Raw genomic sequence first — 23,556 nt, 5'->3', positions numbered from 1 at the left:
ACCACCTCTTCAACGTTGACCTGTTGTTTCCTTTTGATACCTAATGCTTTGTCCAAGTCACCCATTTTGTAGTATTGCATTACAATGCACACATACAGGGCTGATTCCTACACAAGAAAGAATGGATAAACAAAAAAGTAAAAGACCTTGTTTGCAAAAATGCAATCAGCAGGGATGAAAATTGATGAACGTGGGAATTCCAGAAAAATAGATTGAGGGTCGGGTTCCCATTATGCCAGACCCAGAACCTCACAGGGCCCAAGAATATTCTGCATAGCAAATTTCTTGGCTAAGCAAGTCAATGATCAGGGTACCAGTCGCAGCAATGGTGGTGTACTTGTATGGTGTTCTGGCTGGTAACCTATTTTTGCTAAGTGAAGGTATTTGTGCTAAGCAAGTTATGTGCAAAGCAAATTGTGAGTACAGGCTTTATGAAATTGGGCCCAGATGTCATAGCTCAGGGGTTAACAGATTCTGCACACCCCCCCCCCCCCCCCCGCAGATATCTAAAAACTAGAAGTTCAGACACAATATGGAGTAAGATTTGTTTGCCATATTAGGAGTGGTTACCAAATTGTATTGCCTTTTAAAGTATAGTTCCCTTCGCACCCATCAAAACTGCTCCAACTTTGCAACCATAGAGTTGCTACTCACTTCTTTGTCCCATGTTACGAAGAACTCCCTGTAGCCGCAGATATAACGATGCTTCAAATCCTGTAAGGCCATGGCCTGGAGGAGAATTCAAAACAAAGACAAGAAAGAAGAAGGGTCAAAGAAAGAGAACACCTACAAACAACAACAGTGCACTTTAGTTCATTTATAATGCTGTATAACAAACATGGACTGTTCTTTTCTTTCTTTCTCAAGCACTTCCAGGCTTCTTTTTCTTGGACGTGATTCCCCTGCAATCATCATACAACAGGTATTGTACAGAATTTGTACGGGTAAACCATGGAGGTAGACCGGTGGGAGATGACAAACACCATTGTTTGATTTTAGTCCACTTAGAGTGAAAGCTTACAGATTTTTATGAAATCACATTAGAACAGTTGTTAAATTTGCATCGGGGATAAAGAATATTAAAGGAACACGTTGCCTTGGATCGGACAAGTTGGTCTATAAAAAGCGTTTGTAACTGGTTTTTATAAAATGCATATGTGGTTGGAAAGATGTTTGAAAAGTAGAATACAATGATCAACACAAATTTGCCTCGAAATTGCGTGGTTTTTTTTTATTTGGCGAACTAACATGGTCGGCCATTTATGACCTAAGGACAATTTGTTTAGGGTCTACATCATGCTGAAAAATGTGCATGGTTGTTCACTTTTTTCTTCAGACAAAAAACGAAGCCCAAATTTTCACAGCTTGTTATTTCATGTACATGGGACAATGGGAAATTGACTCCCAAATTGATGCAACGGATACAACCAAGCCTTGTTGGCATCATGAGAATTGGGTCAATCAGCACAATGCTAAAATTTCTGGACTCTGGCCAGTGACCCCTTGAATAGTTTGAGCTCTGATACAAACATTTAAATGCAATAAAATATCTATTAAATTAGAACCTTGTAAAAAAAAATACAGAATATTGGCAGGACTCCATCAAAATTCATGACTATTTTGTGCAACAACCAGGGAGATATTTAGAGGTTACATTTCACATGTAACAGAAAAACAAGTTTTCATAATCAGGGAGTTTTTCAATATCGTTCATCAGAACATGATGAAAGTATTTGTTTATTTTCAGGGAACTTTTTTGCTGAATCAGGGAGAGTCAAGGCAGCTCAGCAAAGCTGGGATCAAAGCAACGACAAACATGGCCTTTTTGAAAACATGCACATCTTCCCTTTAAATGTGTTGACTATAATATCAAGTGTATGATCTGGGGGTATCTACCTCCGCACCCTGTTTTAATCAGGACTACATATTTCAGTTGGTGAACAGTCGACTCAAGTAACCCTCAAACAAACAGAGAATTAACTGCAGTCATACTTTATACCATAGAGCATGGGCCACTATGCATAGATAAACACACCAACTATAATGAGGTGCCGACATTTTGCAACTTGCAAATAGGAAGATTTTTTGCAACAATCTTTGAGATTTTTAGACCATTTACAATCAAGTTATGGAGGGGGGGGAATGGTTCCACAATCAGGGAAACTGGGATATTTGCAAAAGAATTTATCAGAACATGGAAAGATGGGAGTTGGCAGCTCAGCTTTAACTAATGTAATTGAATTACTTCCTTGACTATCCTATTGAATAATGATGCAATGGATCATTAGTTTTCAAACGAATCTGAATGAGCCGGGTATCAAATTGAATGACTTTTTGTTGAAACTGATCTGGAAAGTCGATACGCAAACGAACACAAAAGTATTAATAGTTAATAACCCACAATGATTTTGAACAACACGCAATCAGTCATTTCAATGGATTTCCATCTTCTTGTGATAAAAACCAACATACTATTTCATGATAAAAGAGCTGTATAGGGAAAACAGGTGAGAAGTATTTGGGCTAAAATGCAAAGGACTATTGTCAAAGAACCAAGTATAAAGTACAAAGGAGAAACAGGCATACAAGTGTTCATAAATTCTCTGTGTGAGGCTATGTCAATATCACAGCGCTTCATTCATAGCAACCAGTAGAGTACCTAGGAACCTAGCATACGGACCAAGGTTTCACTGTGATTACACTCATGGGCTGAAACATTTAAAGACAAATTTTCAATAATACTGATTATGATATTTGCAAGTAAACAGTTAATAACCTGAAGTTTTGACAACAAAGAGTCTTTCTCAAGGGCTTTTTTAGCCTTCAAAAAAGACTCTGCTAAGGGCGAAATGTCAAGCCATTTCATTTTTTGTTTCCTTATACCATAGATCCTTTTGGTAGGTAGTCAGTTTGCAACAACCAATAATATTTCAGATTTTCCAAGGTATTTTTTGTGTAAGAACTGCAAAATTAGAATTTGCCCGATAGCCTGTAAGGTAAGGACATTGTGCTGGCCTGGTTTTCCAATAAATTTCTTCCATTTTAAAAGTCACTCCGAAAAATGCACAAACTTCTGTGCTCAAAATTATGGTATAAACCAAAAACACTTATAATAAAGTTAAAGGAACACGTTGCCTTGGATCGGACGAGTTGGTCTATAAAAAGCGTTTGAAACCGTTTGTTATGAAATGCATATGGTTAGAAAGATGTTTTAAAAGTAGAATATAATGATCCACACAAGTATCACTCAAAACTGTACGGTTTACTTTTTACGTCGCGAACTATCACGGTCGGCCATTTATGGGAGTCAAAAGTTTGACTCCCATAAATGGCCGACCGTGTTATTGGACGAGGTAAAAAGAAAACCACGCAATTTCGAGGCATATTTGTGTAGATCATTGTATTCTACTTTTACAACATCTTTCGAACCATATGCATTTTATAACAAACGGTTACAAAACACTTTTCAAAGATTAACTCGACCGATCCAAGGCAACGTGTTCCTTTAATACATGTACACTTTTTTTTATTACAATTGAAACCCTTGATTGAGCATCATGACCAATGTTTAATTGCCACACATTGAAAAAATGTACGGAAATATCACTTGCCGGAAAGCGACCTTTGAAATTTACTGAGCTTTGAATCCACACAGTGTATAAACAGCCAGTCATCCAAAAATTTGACACTCATTCTTGATGTGTTTACTATAAAAGTGTCATGATTTATGGAGAGGTATGTTGGAACATGTACGCTGTGCAAACTTACAACAGTGACATTTCTGTTATGTAAACAATCAAACTAATAACGTGAAGAGTTCGTGCAACATGTGTGCAAATATCAGGAACTAATTTCATGGAAGGAAATTATTAACCTGACATTATTACATTTGGCACTTTTAAACAGAACAACAAATTTCCACATTAAAGGCAGTGGACACTATTGGTAATTGACTCAAAATAATTATTAGCATAAAGCCTTACTTGGTAACAAGAAACGGCTCCCTCTGAAGTTACATAGTTTTTGACAACGAAGTAATTTTCCACAAATTTGATTTCGAGACCTCAGAATTAGATTTTGAGGTCTTGAATCAAGCATCTGAAAGCACACAACTTTAAGTGTGACAAGGGTGTTTTTTCATTCATAGTTTTCTCGCAACTTTGACGACCAATTTGAGCTCAGATTTTCACAGATTTGTTATGTTGAGATACACCAAGTGAGAAGACTAGTCTTTGACATTTACCAATAGTGTCTAGTGTCTTTATAATCAATGCAAGGTGTTGTATTTTTCACAACCATACTACACAAGGACTAGCTGCAAATCAATGCCTACAGTACACATACCTAACAAGCAGTTGCCTGGGACTAGATTTTTACATAGTAATGCTCCAAAACTTTCAAAGAAATAAATTTCACAGTTGGGAATGTTAATTTGTAAACCAAAAATTGTAAAGTTTTGTGTCATTTACATTGTAAAGTTTGGACACCCTTTCACCTGATCATGGCTAAAACCTGGTTCAATATAAAGTTTCCAAGACTCAGGGAGGTTTTCAAATAGTTCATCAGAACATGAAAAGATCGGTTTATTTGTTGGCAACCCTAGTAGGTGGTATCTGTTTTTGTTGTGTTGGTGCCTTTTTAGTATTTGCCAAATTCCGTCTCCTGTTGAGTGGATTTGATGGCCCTTGATTCATGTTTAGATGGATTGTGATGCACATCAATAGGCATGGGATCTGCATTGAGCATGCAGTGACAATAACAAGTTTGGATATCTTGGCACAAGGCTGTGACTGGTTTAGTTGATATCTAAAGTATCTATTGATTTCCTCTTAAAGCAAGGGACTGTCCCTAGGTACGGAAACACATTCACACCCTTATTAAGCACTGAGTGGGGTCAATAAATAATAGACCTTCAGACATCTTTTATGCCAAAGGGGGATTTTACACACTTCATACTTTTTGTGACCATTGTATTCATGTACAATGTACATGAATTGATATAACATTTTATTATTCGGACTATTAAACAAGGGACTGTCCCTACTTCCTTAGGTACAGAAAAACAGTCAACCCTTTTTAACAGAGGGGAAATAAAAGCACTGGGTGGAGTCAATAATGGTTTTCTACCTCCATGGTTTAAAGCCATTATACACTTTCGGTAAACAGTATTGTCCAAAGGCCCACACTTCGTGTATCACAACTTATATATAAAATACTAAACCTGTGAAAATTTAGGCTCAATCGGTCATCGGAGTCGGGAGAAAATAACGGGGAAAACCCACCCTTGTTTCAGCACGTTTCGCTGTGTCATGACATGTGTTTAAAATAAATCTGTAATTCTCGTCAACGAGAATTTATAATAGTTTTAATGTTTTCTCGAAAAGTAAAGCATTTCATGGAATAATATTTCGAGAGAAGTCTTTCACCATTACCTTCTGTAAACCCTGTAAGTTGTTTGTAAATCTGTGAACTTAATTTTTTTTTTTCTGTGCCGAAAGTGTATAATGGCTATAACCATAGAGCATTCTATGCATAGAGTAAGTACAGGGTAACTTACACATTTCATTCATGTGACTTTTGTACGTGTTCATGAATCATGGTACAATGACAGTTGATACAGCATATTCTGAGGTACAATATTACATTGAGGTACAACTAGGCCTAGTTGACATTTTTAATTAAACTCTTAAATGAATTACTTTAATTTAGAGAAAGCAGCACCCATATGTACTCACACATAACAAAAGCTTCGCACCCCACTAAACCAGTTATTTTTTTAATTACTTATTCCACCAGGGGGCCCCATCAGTTGTCAATGAACTGTTCTCCCTGGGGGGCCCTTAGTTACGGAGCTTTAGGGTACACATTTAACCAAATCGTATTAATCAGGTGCGTGTACAACATACCACAAGTGGCCCTGAGACTACTCCCACTAAAATCCTACGACCTGGAATGAACTTACCTCTTTAAATGCCTTGTTCGCCTCCGCTTCATCTGTGCACTCAACCTGGTGGTGTAAAATATTGAAATGTTACCAGAATATTCTATGAACAGATTTACACAACCACCCCTACGCCAAATTCATGTATTGCTTCTGAACTTTAATAGGGTCATATCTTGGGCTTAAATTCCAGGGCTTGTGGCTCAATCTTTTACCAGGTCAGAAACGATTTTTTAGGGCAGTCAGGTTGGCTCATAGTTGTATCTGATTTGTATAAAATTGTTACTTTTCTTCCAACATGTCCAACTCACCTTTTTTAAGACATGAATTGATCCATCTTCTTTACTCTCGACTTTGAACACGGATCCCTGGGCTCCTTTTCCTAGTCGTTCAAGCAACTGCAGGGGTATAAAAAGGATTACAATAAATACAATTATTACAATACTTGATAAATTATTTAATTTATTTTGTTTGTCTGTTTGAGGAATTTTATTTTATTTATTTTTGGGGGGAGGGGTTTCGGGCACTACTCCTCCTTAGAACTAAAATGAGGTTCGTTCCTTAGCGGAGTTGATAGCAGAACGAACCTCACAGTTCTAGAACTTGTATTCAGATATTTTTGCTACCAATTGCTCGTTTTGTTTTCTACCTCAACAATCCACTTAAGTGCCACACACATAAGAATTTTGACATACACATGACATCTTCCCAAGCAAAGTCAAATGTCAAATTTTTTTTTAAGAATTAGTACAGAGGCAGAGCGGAGCCCTAGTCATGCCTGTTACCGGGTCTAGTCTCTGACACCGTTTGTTGTTGGAAACACCGTGCAATAGAGTTGCACGGATAGCAAAATATCAAGAGAGGGCGCTGTTGAACCCACACAAAGGTATAGGCATTGCGTGCGCGTGTCGTAGAAACTGCATAGAAACCGCCCCATATTCCTTCCCACAATGCATTGCGTTTCTGAATCGCGATAAACCAAAGGTGCACTGCACCAAAATTGAAACAAAACCCAGAATAGAGTTGGAGTCTTCAAAGGTTGCAGAGAGGGCAAACAGTGCCTGGATCACTCCTGCCACCCTGCCTACTTCTAGAAAGTTAAAGTATTATACTAGTTTCTAGACTGAAAGTGAAAGTGAAAGCAACTCCTGCCCAGCACTGCACTTTTGCAGCAGTGGCAGTGCCAATATTATTAAAATATATTTGAGATGCTGATTCTTGACCCTTTTTTGTCATGATGATTTTCTTCTTCTTCTTCCTTGTAAAGTGCAGCCTTCATTTTTATGGGGTGTTGGTAAAAGTCGGAGGTCGGAGGTAGCCGGAGGTAGCCGGAGGTTGCGTTAATTGCGTGATATTTAATTTAGAAATATTACTTACAGACACAGAGTGAACTTTGGAAGACTCTTATGCAGTTTACGGGGATTAAAATTCAATTCTGTACCCATTGGGTGGGGGAAAACTATGCCCCCACGGTACGAACCGACTGGTCGTGTGGAGTACTTGTGTTGAGTAAACAAGGTCACACTGTAGCGCCCTCAAAAAAAAACCGGAGGTGTGTTTACCCAACATGTAGTTGGTGCGTATATGCCTATACACGCACCACGCATGAACCCTGCAGTAATATGGTGTATTTAGACTAACAGCCGGAGGTTAATTTTATTTCTTTATTACTCTTCGGAAAACTACAACAAAATCACAAACGACTCTCTATGTATGTCACCTTATAACCATTATTTTTTTACATTTTTATTATTTATGAAAAAGGACTAAAAAATTACGTCTTTCGATAGCCCGTCTTCACTAGGCCTATGCAGCGTACACACGTACAGTGTACACCATTCGGTCGTGTGAAGCATTTATTTTTATTTTTGACTAGATGGTAAAAGCCGGAGGTAACCTTTTTTTTCTTTATTACTCCTCGGAAAATTACCAAAAAATCACAAACGACTCTCTATGTCTATCACCTTATAACCATTATTTTTTTACATTTTTATTATTTATGAAAAAGGACTAAAATAATTACATCTTTTGATAGCCCGTCTTCACTAGGCCTATGCAGCGTACATGTACACACGTACAGTGTACACCATTCGGTCGTGTGAAGCATTATTTTGACTAGATGGTAAAAGCCGGAGGTAACCTTTTTTTTCTTTATTACTCCTCGGAAAATTACCAAAAAATCACAAACGACTCTCTATGTATGTCACCTTATAACCATAATTTTTTTACATTTTTATTATTTATGAAAAAGGACTAAAATTACGTCTTTCGATAGCCCGTCTTCACTAGGCCTATGCAGCGTACACACGTACAGTGTACACCATTCGGTCGTGTGAAGCTTTTATTTTTTATTTTTGACTAGATGGTAAAAGCCGGAGGTAACCTTTTTTTTCTTTATTACTCCTCGGAAAATTACCAAAAACTCACAAACGACTCTCTATGTATGTCACCTTATAACCATTATTTTTTTACATTTTTATTTTTTATGAAAAAGGACTAAAAAATTACGTCTTTTGATAGTCGTCTTCACTAGGCCTATGCAGCGTACACACGTACAGTGTACACCGTATGGTCGTGTGAAGCATTTATTTTTATTTTTGACTAGATGGTAAAAGCCGGAGGTAACCTTTTTTTTCTTTATTACTCCTCGGAAAATTACCAAAAAATCACAAACGACTCTCTATGTATGTCACCTTATAACCATTATTTTTTTACATTTTTATTATTTATGAAAAAGGACTAAAAAAATTACGTCTTTTGATAGCCCGTCTTCACTAGGCCTATGCAGTGTACACACGTACAGTGTACGCCGTATGGTCGTGTGAAGCATTTATTTTTTTATTTTTGACTAGATGGTAAAAGCCGGAGGTAACCTTTTTTTTCTTTATTACTCCTCGGAAAATTACCAAAAAATCACAAACGACTCTCTATGTATGTCACCTTAAAACTATTATTTTTTTACATTTTTATTATTTATGAAAAAGGACTAAAAAAATTACGTCTTTTGATAGTCGTCTTCACTAGGCCTATGCAGCGTACACACGTACAGTGTACACCATACGGTCGTGTGAAGCATTATTTTTGACTAGATGGTAAAAGCCGGAGGTAACCTTTTTTTTCTTCATTACTTCTCGGAAAATTACCAAAAAATCACAAACGACTCTCTATGTATGTCACCTTATAACCATTATTTTTTTAAATTTTTATTATTTATGAAAAAGGACTAAAAAAATTACGTCTTTTGATAGCCCGTCTTCACTAGGCCTATGCAGTGTACACACGTACAGTGTACACCATACGGTCGTGTGAAGCATTATTTTTGACTAGATGGTAAAAGCCGGAGGTAACCTTTTTTTTCTTCATTACTTCTCGGAAAATTACCAAAAAATCACAAACGACTCTCTATGTATGTCACCTTAAAACTATTATTTTTTTACATTTTTATTATTTATGAAAAAGGACTAAAAAAATTACGTCTTTTGATAGTCGTCTTCACTAGGCCTATGCAGCGTACACACGTACAGTGTACACCATACGGTCGTGTGAAGCATTATTTTTGACTAGATGGTAAAAGCCGGAGGTAACCTTTTTTTTCTTCATTACTTCTCTGAAAATTACCAAAAAATCACAAACGACTCTCTATGTATGTCACCTTATAACCATTATTTTTTTAAATTTTTATTATTTATGAAAAAGGACTAAAAAAATTACGTCTTTTGATAGCCCGTCTTCACTAGGCCTATGCAGTGTACACACGTACAGTGTACACCATACGGTCGTGTGAAGCATTATTTTTGACTAGATGGTAAAAGCCGGAGGTAACCTTTTTTTTCTTCATTACTTCTCGGAAAATTACCAAAAAATCACAAACGACTCTCTATGTATGTCACCTTAAAACTATTATTTTTTTACATTTTTATTATTTATGAAAAAGGACTAAAAAAATTACGTCTTTTGATAGTCGTCTTCACTAGGCCTATGCAGCGTACACACGTACAGTGTACACCATACGGTCGTGTGAAGCATTATTTTTGACTAGATGGTAAAAGCCGGAGGTAACCTTTTTTTTCTTCATTACTTCTCGGAAAATTACCAAAAAATCACAAACGACTCTCTATGTATGTCACCTTATAACCATTATTTTTTTAAATTTTTATTATTTATGAAAAAGGACTAAAAAAATTACGTCTTTTGATAGCCCGTCTTCACTAGGCCTATGCAGCGTACATGTACACACGTACAGTGTACACCGTATGGTCGTGTGAAGCATTTATTTTTATTTTTGACTAGATGGTAAAAGCCGGAGGTAACCTTTTTTTTCTTTATTACTCCTCGGAAAATTACCAAAAAATCACAAACGACTCTCTATGTATGTCACCTTATAACCATTATTTTTTTACATTTTTATTATTTATGAAAAAGGACTAAAAAAATTACGTCTTTTGATAGTCGTCTTGACTAGGCCTATGCAGCGTACACACGTACAGTGTACACCATACGGTCGTGTGAAGCATTATTTTTGACTAGATGGTAAAAGCCGGAGGTAACCTTTTTTTTCTTCATTACTTCTCGGAAAATTACCAAAAAATCACAAACGACTCTCTATGTATGTCACCTTATAACCATTATTTTTTTTAATTTTTATTATTTATGAAAAAGGACTAAAAAAATTACGTCTTTTGATAGCCCGTCTTCACTAGGCCTATGCAGCGTACACACGTACAGTGTACACCATTCGGTCGTGTGAAGCATTTATTTTTATTTTTGACTAGATGGTAAAAGCCGGAGGTAACCTTTTTTTTCTTTATTACTCGTCGGAAAATTACCAAAAAATCACAAACGACTCTCTATGTATGTCACCTTATAACCATTATTTTTTTACATTTTTATTATTTATAAAAAAAGGCCTAAAAAATTACGTCTTTTGATAGCCCGTCTTCACTAGGCCTATGCAGCGTACACACGTACAGTGTACACCATTCGGTCGTGTGAAGCATTTATTTTTATTTTTTTGACTAGATGGTAAAAGCCGGAGGTAACCTTTTTTTTCTTTATTACTCCTCGGAAAACTCACAAAAAATAACAAAACTACTCTCTATTCATGTCACCTTATAACCATCATTTTTTTTAACCTTAAATTTTTATTTATCAAAAAGGGCAAAATACATGGGTGAGGCAAACTATAGGCCTACATTATGACTCTAGATTCTCCACCTTTTCCCCCACCTCTTCCCATTCTTGATACTGTCGTTTGTGTTTCCATCTTCTTGTGGTCAAGCCAGTCCCTGCCCTTCAACACCGCCTTTGTCCCCCTTATTAAAGAATTGAATCTTCGAGACAGTCGTTTTCAAGTTACTTTGAAAAAAAGTGCATTCATACTAAATCAAAATGGGCAAACAAAACAGTGGGTGATGCCAATTACTACATTACGGTTCCAGATTGTGAAACATTTCACACAAACTTAATATTGTTTACACCTAATGCCACGAAGCTTTGTGACAGTCGTTTTTCAGTTAACTTTGAAATAAAAAATCATAATATTTAGTTTGCATCCGACAAACCAATTTCGAAGGGGTAAACAAACAACTGGTGATGCAAATTCCTTCCATGTCAGACAAACACACTTTTTTATCTCGCGTCTTCCGATTTTGATAAAAATTGCTGTGCGTGTAGGTCCTAACGAGCAATGAATGCACACCAATTTTTAGCCCGATCAGACTTACCATGTGGTCAGGGCAGAAACCATTAAAATTTGATACCAAATTTGCATACAATGTCGTGATAATTGACATGGTTATGACATATTTTACCAAAAGGGAGCTAATTTACTCCAAAAATGTCAGAGTTTAGTGGTTTCTGCCCTGACCACATAAAAAAATATGTGCGCATTCATTACTCAATATAAGGACCTACAACCACAGCAATTTTGTTTCAAAATCGGAAGACATGAGGTAAAAAAGTGCGTTGGTCTGGCAATGAATGACCCTAAGTTCCAGATTGTAAATCAATCAACACTGAAACTTATTTACCATACGCTTTCAGAAAATCTTAAGCCACTAATCTTTGTGACTGACGTTTTCAAGTTTGGAAAAAAAAAGTTTGTTTCAGAACATTTAGGGTGTGTGCATATTTAATACAATTGTTTTTAAGTTGTAATGTTATTGTTGCCATTTCAATAAGACAATGGGTTGGGCATGGGTGTAATCTTATAATTTCTCTGTTGTTTCTGTCCGGGAGCATGCTGAGTGTCATTTGCGCCTTACTGTTGTTCCTTATTTCAACTCTTACAAGAGGCGTTTATTTGGTTGATTTATTGGTTTCCCCCTTTTTTTCTCCTCCTTTTTTTCTCTGTTGTTTGGGATTTTTCCTAGATGACGAGAGTGGGTTTCGTTTGGTTGGGTTCTGGGCTTCGGGCGGGTCGGGTTTATTCACTCCAAAACCACGGGGTGGCGCGTTTGTTTGCTCCATATTTACGGCGTTTCATTTGCAATTACTTTGGTCTAAAAAAAAAAATTGTTTGGTTTGTACAGCGATGACATGTATAACTTTGAGTAAAACGCTATTCCCTCTTCCCCTCCATTGTTATGGTCGCTATGTTTTCTAGCCCTCTCTCGATAGCCTCCATAAACTGCCAAGGTTTGGGCAACCAAGCAAAACGTACAGATGTTTTTCATTTTCTGAAGTCGACAAATTATTTGTTTGTGTATCGTTTGCAAGATGTACATTTCGATAAGGAGATAAAAGACATTGTTAAGAATGAATGGGGTTCTAGACTGCTGCTTTAGTTCCTTTAAGAGTTATGCTCGAGGCGTAGCCATTTTGTTCAATTAAAATTTTGAGTATAGAGTCAAGAATGTTAAGACTGATTGTAATGTTAATATGCTTGTTCTCGATTTTGAAATTTGTGATTTACAGGGCAAGACTCTCACTAACTTGTATGGTCCCAACACAGATGACCCAATTCTAGGTACAAACAGTTTTCTTTTCAAAATCAACAGGCTGAACTCTAATTTATGTACCTTTTGTAATTATCAGGACGAGACTCTTATCAATTTTTTGCTCATGTGGCGCTACAATTTCTTTATGGACAGCAGTTGCTTCATTACATGGATTAATTAAAAAACTTAGCTAAACATCATCCTTGACCATGAAACGTTTTTATTTGGCAAAACAGACTTATCGTGTAAAGCTACTCACCTTATTTTATTATTTTCCCGTTTTCATATCTACAAAATGAAAAAGTCTAGAACAGACCACCGTTCTAAGTTTACAAAACAGAACTCAAAAATTATTATGCCATGGAAACATTTATTTCTTATCTTTTCTTTTCCAAGTTTATTGTTTTAAGTGTTAATTCTCTCTTAAAAAACGCTGTTTCTTGCTTTCATTATTACTGTATCTTTGTTTTGACGATCTGATGTACGTTTTTGTGAAACGTTGAAAATAAACCATTATCCACCGGCAAAAAAACAAAAAAAACAAACGAATTTCTTTACTGAGGTTCACAATAGTAAAACATTTCCCCAAAATTTCAACGCAAAAGTAGGCAGCGATTGGGAGCCTTGGGATGGTAATTTAGTCAAGTTCGGGTGTGGCGAGAGGAATACAAGAGGCGAAAAACTCACCAGGTTCAAACAACCCAAGTTTAGCCGTGAGTGGACATGGAAATCCCCAGATGGATTAACAAGAAACAAAATTGACTATGTACTCATTCAGCAGAACTGGAAAAGCTGCATCTACAACTCACGCAGCTACCCCAGTGCACATGTTGGAGGTTAGACCAAAAGCAACCAAATGCCCACGTTTTGAAGTGTCAAAACTCAAGTCAACAGAGACAAAAGACAAATACAAAGTGACAATAGGAGGAAGATTCCAGCCTCTTCTAGACATCCCAGATACGGATGTTGGGGTTGATGTCTTCTGTCTTCTTGATAATGATATCGGGCTATCAAAACTTTCCCAGAAGAAGGAGAAGAACCAAGTTATATCCTGTTGGATGAAGTTCACCGAGCTATTAGACACCTCAAGACAGGCAAAGCCCCAGAGCTAAAAGTAACAGGAGAAATAGGCACTAAAATCATACACAAACTGTGCAACAAAATATGGGACACAGGTGAAATTCCACATGAGTGGGGGAGAGCCACAATTGAACCCATCTACATGGAAAAGGACAAGTTGGATTGCTCCAACTACAGTTGGATTGCTCCAACTATCAGCCTCCCTAGCCTGGCAGGAAAAGTCTTTGGCAGCATATTACACAGACGAGTGCAGACCCAAACAGAAAACATCCTAGCTGAATCACAAGCAGACCAGGACGTAGCACCACCGACCAACTCTTCACTTTAAGACAGTAAGCAGAAAAGTATAATGAGATAAGAAAACCTTTATACTGCTGTTACATCGATTATCAAAAGGCTTTTGACAGTCTGGCAGGAGGGTCTCCGGCAAGCCATGCGACACCTGGGCTACCCATCAAAAACGGTAGATCTCATAAGAGCTCTCTACGGTGTACCCCAAAGCGCTGTACGAGTTAATGGGGAACTCACTTCATGGTTCACTACCACAACAGGAGTCCGGCAGGGATGTATACTGTCCCCAACTCTTCAACATCATCCTGGAACTGGTATTGAGACTTGCGATTCAAGCTCAACAGATTAGTGCAAGAGTGCAAGGGCAATATATCAACAATCTTCGTTTCTGGCAGAAAACGAAGAAGACCTCCAGTTTTTAGTTTCAGAGGTTGATACCTTCAGCAAGAAGTTTGGTCTGACAATAAACAGAAGCAAAACTGTAGTCCAAGTCCTTAACAGAGTTAAGATCCAGCTTAACATCCAGACAGATGGTAAATCCTTGGACCAAGTCGAAAACTTCATCTACTTGGGGGGTGTGATTTCAGAAATCCCCACCAGTGAAACTGACATCAAACGTAGATGTTTGGACTTGCCATGGGGGCTATGCAAAAGCTAAACTCTATATGAACATCCAAAGACATCAATAATTCAACATAGCTTAATCTTTACAGAGTCTTGGTTCTACCAATAGCCACCTACAGCTCCGAAACATTGACACTAAAGAAAGCAGATGAACAGATATTAAGGGTTTTCGAGATGGCCTGCTTGAGGAAAATACTAGGGGTCACCAGAAGGGACAGACTTCGCAACACAAGAGTACGTGAACTGCTTCAATACAATAAAGATCTTCCAACTTCAATTAGGAAAACTAAACTCAATTATTTTGGGCATGTGAACAGAATGGGCAATGGCCGATACCCCCCAAAATACTTCTCGAAGGCCACATTGCAGGAAACAGACCGAGATGAAGACCAGGGAAACGATGGCTGGAAGATATCAAGCACTTCTGTGAAGAGGCTGACATATCCATCTCTGACAGCAGCAGGACACCTATATAGCAAGGAACAGAGACCTATGGAGACTCTTAGTTGGGAAGCCATCCCCGGTATCTACCCTGGGGAGGACGGCTATGATGATAATGATGATGATGATGTTAGATAATTCCAACCTTCAACAACATGTTACTTCGTCTCCTCATATCGCTGGACATACATTGGATTTACTGATTTCTAATGTCACTGATGATTTAATTTCTTCGGTTTCAACTCATCATGATCTTCCTTCTGACCATGCTGCTGTGAAGTGTCTGATTAATTCCTCGCCCTCAAGCATCAACTAAGCCATTAGTTACTCGCAAACTTCGTTCAATTGATATGCCTTATTTTAAATCTGATATTTGTAACTCTTCTTTGATGACGGATCCTGCCATCGATTTAGATGAACTTGTTTTGCCATACGATTCTGTTCTTAAGGATGTTCTAGATAATCATGCTCCTGAAGTTCTATAAAAACTGTAATACTACGCCCTCATGCTCCATGGTATTGCGATACTTTATGTGCGGCAAAGCATGAAACGTTGTCGTGAGCGAAAGTGGATAAAAATCTGGCCTTGCTGTACATCACGAGTTGTATTAAGAACAGTGTACTATATACAGAGACCTTGTAAACAATAGCAAATCTAATTATCATCGCCGTCAAATATCCGAGTGCAACCAACGAAGTCTGTTCCGTGTTATCGACAAGCTTTCTTCTCCGAAGTGTTTGAAAAAGCTTCCAAGTTTTTATAATCCTGTTGATCTCGCCAACAATTTTGCTAGTTTCTTCGAAAACAAAATTAAGAAATTGTATGGCAGATTTGATAATATTCGTCCATCACCCATCTCCTTTGACATTCATGATCATTGTATTTCGTCACTCGCCACTCGATCAAATCTTGTTCGGTTATCTCCTGCAAGCTGGACCCTCTGCCATTAACTGTTTTTAAGGAGTGCTATTCTGAATTGCTGCCAGTCTTCACAGAGATTATTAATAGATCTTTGTCTTTTGGTTATTTCCTTGATCATCTTAAGGAGGCTTGCATCCTTCCACTTCTGAAAAAGCAACATTTGGACCCAGAGTGTTTGTCAAATTATCGTCAATTCTCTAACTTGAGATTCATCTCCAAATTGATTGAGCGTGCTGTTGTTAGTCAACTTCATGACTATCTCCATGAAAATAACCTCCATGCATAAATGCAGTCTGCTTATCGCCCTTTCCACAGTACTGAGACTGCTCTTGTTCGTGTGTATGACGAAATCTTACGTGCACTGGACAACCATAAGGAAGCAATCCTCGTGCTGTTAGATTTTTCAGATGCATTTGACACTATCAACCATGAGCATCTCATTCAACGTTTATCTTCACGCTATGGAATTACTGGAACTGCCCTTAACTGGTTCTCTTCTTCTCTGAACAACAGAACCCAGCATGTTCTCATCAACAATGTTAAATCAGATCGCCATCATCTCTGGTGTAGTGTTCCACAAGGTTCTGTAGCTGGGCCACTTGAATTTATATTGTTCAGTGCACCCTTGCCAGACCTCATTGCTGCCCATGGTATTTCTAGTGTTGCTTACGCTGACGACGCCCAGCTTTACATTGCATTTGATCCAGTTGATCGCGCTTCTGCCATTGCAAAAGTTGAAGTGTGCATTCAAGATGTCAAATATTGGGCGTTGTCAAATAAACTTGCTTTGAAGGACTCAAAAACTGAGATTTTATTTTTGCGATCTCGTTTCGCAAAAAAATATTTCTCCGCCAACAGTACAAATTGCCCAGTCTGTCATTTAACCATCTGAATTTGCCCGTAACCTCGGTGTTATTATGGATTCGTCATTGTGCATGAGTAGACATGTTGTTAATGTTTGCAAAGGAGCTCTCATGGCTATTAGGAAAATATCACAAATTCGACGCCACCTGGATGAAGCAACTACTCTTCGTCTTGTTCACGCCATCGTCACTACTAGACTTGACTCCTGCAATTCACTTCTGTTAGGACTCCCCGATAAAGATCTTGCTTAAATTCAACGTATACAGAACGCTGCTGCTCGCCTGGTTTCTTGCGTGCTTCGTTCTCACCATATTACACCTGTACTAATGCAGACAAACTTATAATTTATAAAATATTAAGGAAATCTACTGTCACGCAACATCAGGACAGTATTTTTCAGGTTACTGAAATAAAATAGCAACTATCCGACAAAACGAAATCAAAGGAGTAAACTTAATAACAGGTAATGCAAAGTTCTATATACTATCGGTTCCAGATTGTGAAACATTTGACGAGAACTAAATTCCCACAATAAAATCTTGAGACACGAAGCTTAAGGGCAGTCATTTTCAGGTTACTTTGAACAAAAAAATAAGTAAAAATACACGCATTACACAAAGGAGAAAAGCACATCGGGTGCGGCCAATTCATATTATGTTCTAGAGTGTGAAATATTTCAAACAAACTTACTTACGAAAAGATTTGAGAAATCTCATGCCACAAAGTTTTGTGACATTCCTTCCACTAGTTACTTGGGAAGATGCTATAGTCTGCAGCATTCACACTAACTCCAAAGGGTAAAAACAATACGAAAGGTAATTTGCATTTCTTAATTCTTCTGTTCTAGACAACTTACAAAAATACTGAAGAATTTTTTTGTCACGACATGTGACAGTCGTTTTAGGTCATTTTGAAAAAAAAATAAAAGTGATAATTAGTTTGCATCCGACAAACAAATGTCAAAGGGGTAAACAAAACAACGGGCGATGCTTAAACTTATTAAAAAAACACAAAGATTTCAGATTATCTTAAGCCACTAATCTTTGTGACAGTCGAGTTTTCAAGTTTGAAAAAAATAGATTTGCATTAACGGTTAATCCAAATGGGAAAACCAAGCAACGGTTGATGCAAATTCCTATATTACGGTTCCAGACTGGACACGTTTCAAAGAAATCAATCTTGTTTTACATGTTATGACACGAAGCTCTGTGACATTCGTTTTCAGGTCACTTTCAAATAAAAAAAATTTATAATAATTTAGTTTTGAACTTCTATTTTAAAACTTTTCCAGAAAATCTAAGGCCACTAATCGTTTTTGGCTGACGTTCTCAAGCTTGATAAAACAAGTTTGCATTTTCACACTAAATCCAAATGGGAAAACAAAGAGCGGGTGATTTAATTTTTTTTTTTTTGAGGTTCAAAATTGTGAAACATTTCACACAAACTTAACCAACAAAATTGATAACAATAGTTAGCTTTTGATACACTAATTTCAGGTAAACAAAACAACGGGTGATGCATATTCATTTATAACGGTTAGAAAATATAAATCTTTCCACATTCAAACTTATTTACAAAAATATTTGAGAACATCCAGTTTTCAGTGACGCTAAATCCAAAAAGGAAACCAAAACAAAAGTTGCTGCAAATTCCTACAAAATAAATTCAGAACACAAAGTTCTCACTCACACTTAATCCAAATGGGAAAACAAAACAACAGTTGCTGCAAATTCCTATATTACGGTTCAAGATTGTGAATCATTTCACACAGGCTTAATTTTAAAGTAAATTGAGAACATCTTATGCCACAAAGCTTTAGGACAGTAATTTTCAGGTTACTTGAAAATAATAATAACTATAGTTTGCATCCGACAAACTTATAGACAGGTAATGCAAAAGTCCAGATTGTGAAACATTTCACAGAGATTAAGTTTTGCCGCAAAAAATTAACAAACGATTTTCCCCCCAAAATTCAACAAACGAGGCTTTAGGACAGATATTGTCAGGTTACTATGAAAAAAACAATATTTTGCATTTACCGAAGCGGAAGAACAATACAAAGGATGAGACAAAATTTTATTTTACGGTTCTAGATTTTGAAACGTTTTACAACAATGGATTTTTAATTTTGTGTGCGTAATGAAGCTTTGTGATTGTAGTTTCAGGTTGCATTCGAAATCTTTTCAAAGGCAAACAAACAAAACCCGGGTGACGCATATTAATGAGGTTCTAGATAGTGAAACCTGTCAAACATTAACTTATTTGCACATTCAAACAGTTTGAAGAAAGTAATCCGCCACACGAAGCTTTGCGACATTCGTTTTCGAGTCACTTTTAAAACGTATTTTTGGCATTCACACCACTATTTGCATCCACATCAAAAAAACATGGGTAGTGCACATTATATCAAAGTTCCACATTGGGCCTACATGTCACACTTAACTTAATTACAAAAAGGACTGAAGAAATGCAATACAGGTTATGTGGTTCTACTTTAAAACAAACAGTTGTCCTTCAAATTTCGAAGGAAGGCAAAGTAAGAGTGATAAAACGAAACTTCCCGACAACTGTTAACGGCTGATATGCCTATACTGGACGTAAAAATAACACAATGTTATTTTCCTCGCGTTAATACTTGGTAATATTCATGCAGTCGTATTTTCATGTCACTTTAACGGCGTGGAAAACTAGTTGGTAGTTGACAAAAGTAAATAAGTTTGCAGAAAGATTTAATGTCACCTAACAGTCACCTAACATAAAAACAAGAACTGAATAACTTAGAATGATTCGGTCAGGTTGTTGTTTCACAGATTACTTTTCACACTACATTTGTCGCACATCCAATGGCTTTCGTCTATCTTCTTAGCAAATCCGCTTTGCGAAACACATTCGACGTGAAGCCAATCCAAACAGCCCTCACAGAATAGCATTTTTCTTGGTTTTGGTGGCTTCAAACAAGCGTCACCTACATAACAGGTTGACCACGTGGCTTCAATTAAACTAGTTTTGATACTTGTTAAGTATGACATAGTATCATTGCCGCGTGGTGGCTGTCTACATATTTTCAGGCTATTCGCGCAACTAAATTCCGGTGTCGGTACTTTAATTGTTGGCATTTTCCTGAACGAAACGCGCACCGATCGTCTAATCCACGTGGCTTGCAAAGGGGAGTCATCATTTAATAAAGTGTCTGCAACCCAGTCTCTCATTCGTGGCATATCTGACTGGCTATAACCGCCATGCTTGCCGCGTATAATAGCATGTCCCGCAGCGCACACGAACACACCGCAATCGTCACCATTTGCCTGATAGGGTGTGTCGATTGGCAAATACACGCACCATCCAGAACTGTCAAAAGTCTTGCCGTATGTGGCAGTAAGAAGTGCCTGGTACATGTCCAAAAAATGTGCGGCACTCAAAGCATTATCCCCATGCATCGAGTCAACGACTATTACCTGGCGCAACTTCCTCACCAAAACAACAAGTATCCAATGATTTCCCCGCACTAACAGAGGGCAAAGCCACACATCCTTTTCAAACACACGATGAACGAGACACCACTTCATCACAAACTCAACCTCCCCTTTCTCCCAAGCAGCAAACACGTGAGAGTCTGCAACAAGAAACTTAACGGCGCTCTCAGCCGTTTGTTGCAGATTACATTTTTCAAGGAATGCCAAAATTACAGCTTCTGTCAGCCAGCAAGCCGGCGACAGCGAAGCAAGATCCGTCAAGTTCACATGGAATGGCCCCACTGCGCAAATAACGGATGCCCCCTTTTTGACATGTCCAAGTTTAAACTGGCAAATTTTCCAGGGAGTGTCAGTTTGTGTGTCGTCTCGTTCAGGGTTGTCTTGTTCCGGAGCAAATGATTTGTTTGTGTGTTGAGAGTTTGGCGTGGAAGTTACGACAGGAGAGAAGTTAGGCGCAAATGATGATGATGGAATGTTTGGCGACGATGGAGGAGATCCTTCACTCATGTTCCAAGTATCTTCCACCATCGTTGCCTTAATAGAGTCGGGGGCACATGTAATGTCTACATCATCAACCCTGGGTTTTTTTCTCCCGGATTTGTTCCTTTGTCGCCTGTTTCGTTTAAGAGTTGACAGATTGATGTTTCTTCTGCCGGAAACTCCAGGGGGCATACCTACTGCCAGCCTGCATGCAATAATATGGTAGCAGGTTCCCTTGGAGAGACAGGGGCAGAACTCATCAGGAAAGAGCGTTACCGAGTAGTGGTTTCCCTTCGAACCTTGCACTAAAAATACGCTCTTCTCGGCAACGCAACTTATCCTGTTATTGTTAATGACCATGCGGGCAAGGCTTAACTGGCTCCTGCAATCAGAATTGATTGACGGTTGTTTTGGAGCCATAGCCTTTGCTTCCATGACAGCCTCTACAACGGTATCTGGGTTGCTCATCATGAAAGGAAAAACGGTGTCAGAGACACTGCGTCTGAAGTTTGCATGTTTTGATTTCAACCTGAAATTACCCAAACAACAAAAACCACGCAGTATTTCGTTGTAAAAGAAATTTTGCAGGTAGAACAAAATGAGGACCATGTTGTCGAGGGCGACCTCCTTCCTATCAACAACTCGTTTGATTACGGCGTTGAAGCTCTCACTGGCATTAGTCGTAATACCAGAATCACTAGTGTAGAGGTTCAAACGTTCCAAAACCCATCTACCTGTTGAAGACAAGATCGCCGGTTCAAGCTCTAAAAGAAAGTAGTCAAGAAAAGCTTGACTCCACTGGATCTTTAGCCTGTCTCTGACATCATGGTACTCATTTTGTGTTTCACACATAAGAAGTTCTTTGACATGCTTTCTGTATGCCTGACAATCCCCTGTTTTCCCGTCGTGTTTCTTTAACCAGTACTTAATGTCGGATAGAAAGTGGTTCCAACAGAACACTTGTCTTGCCCATGGCCATTCCTCTTGAAAGGCATTGGTGATAGCCTTTTCACGGTCCGTGATAACCACCGGTTTATACTTCCTTAATTTGGGACATTTGTCGCTCAAAACCTTCAGAAATTGACGATGGTTCCCTTCTAGCTTTTTATCATGGACCATAAAAGCGACAGGAAGTACAGGGTCACTTACAAATAAGCTATGTCGCATGGTGAGAACAGAAACATAAAAATCACCCAAATTAAAGGTTGTGTCATATGATAGTACGAGGGTGTCTTCCCGTTTGCCAAGTTTGTCGAGTTCCTGTAATATCTCCGGCAAACCAACACAAACAACGAGTTCCGGAAGAACCGTAAAGTGGAAAATGAAATCACCTAGTTGTTCATCAAGCTGGTACACATTAAACATTTCGTCATGCGACAGCCGCTTCTTTGCCCTTTCAAACTTTACTTTATTCCTTACTTGTGCCGTGTCTTTTGGATGAAGTACGGGCACACTTTCAGATGGAACATTGGTGGAAGTAAGGTTCTTATATATAGCATGTGGAGTTTTGATCTCCGAATCTTCTGCCACTTTCTTTAAAACAGAAGGGCATGTTCTGACATGAGGACGAGTGGGTTGCCGTTTAGCATTGCCATGTGGAATGTCTTCACTCCCATAGACTGCTCTATCATTGCCAGTATACTGAATGAGCACTAAAGCGCTAGGTCCTTGGACAAGATGGAATGCATGTCGTTTAAAGGTATCACCACTAGCATTGGTATGACTATGGTATATTTTTCGCACTCGTGCATCTCCCTTATCAGGATACAGCCTGGCTCCTCCGTGCTTCCACTTTATCTGGTCACATCTCCAGTCTTGGTTAGCGCCTGGATTTTTTGCCCAAGAAAACAAGAAGACGTCACCCCCCTTTGGATGGACAGGTGGTTCGCTAATGACCTTTGACATATCGGGGTTTAGAAGCAGTTTTTCAGCTTCTGCGGTTTTGAAACCCATGTGCCGTGACATGTAGCGAGCCATTTCAAACTGAGATCAACAACGCGAAGGTTGTAGGTAACTAAGACAGTATATAAAACAAACAAAAAGTATAGAACAAAGCTGTAAACAATGGATGTGCCGGGGTTCAGCGAAAATCTTTGAAGTTTTAAAACAAACCGATATTGGGCCTAGTTAGGTATGATATGTATTTGTTGAATGTTTAAAAGGGAAATAAAATGTACGCGTGATAAATAAGTACCTATATAAACAAACTTGAAGATAAACAGGCTTGTACACGCTCCGATTTACCACAAAACAACTTATTGCAGTCAGAGAAGAAGACGCACAATAAACTCGTGTTTGAACAAACTGAAAGATTAACAGGTTACACCCCGGTGTACTTGCTCCGGTTGACAACAAATTTAGCAACCTGTTGCATTAAAAAAAAAAGGAGTTGCCCCAAAAAAATCCAAAACACAAAGGCTTTTACTTGTTTCGGGCTTCTGCAAATCAAACTTGTTGCAGTATATAAACAAGTAGCAACCGAACTGGTGTTGTATAGTTTAA

General features: G+C 38.1%; 1 protein-coding gene across 1 annotated transcript in view; it reads right to left on the bottom strand.

Annotated features, from left to right (window-relative positions):
* LOC139948490 (serine/threonine kinase-like domain-containing protein STKLD1) overlaps window positions 1-23,556 on the bottom strand; it is a 41,126-nt gene that overhangs the window by 11,543 nt on the left and 6,027 nt on the right. The window contains exons 2-5 of the mRNA XM_071946647.1: window positions 6,253-6,339; window positions 5,963-6,007; window positions 655-729; window positions 3-107 (exon numbers count right to left, since the gene is read on the bottom strand). Coding sequence (XP_071802748.1) covers window positions 3-107; window positions 655-729; window positions 5,963-6,007; window positions 6,253-6,339 — 312 coding nt within the window. The remainder of the gene's footprint in view (window positions 1-2; window positions 108-654; window positions 730-5,962; window positions 6,008-6,252; window positions 6,340-23,556) is intronic.

The sequence above is a fragment of the Asterias amurensis genome, chromosome 15 (assembly GCF_032118995.1).
Source record: "Asterias amurensis chromosome 15, ASM3211899v1".
NCBI classification, from domain to species: Eukaryota; Metazoa; Echinodermata; class Asteroidea; order Forcipulatida; family Asteriidae; genus Asterias; species Asterias amurensis.
The sequence above is the reverse complement of the archived record's forward strand: the minus strand, read 5'-3'. Positions and strand labels throughout refer to the sequence as shown.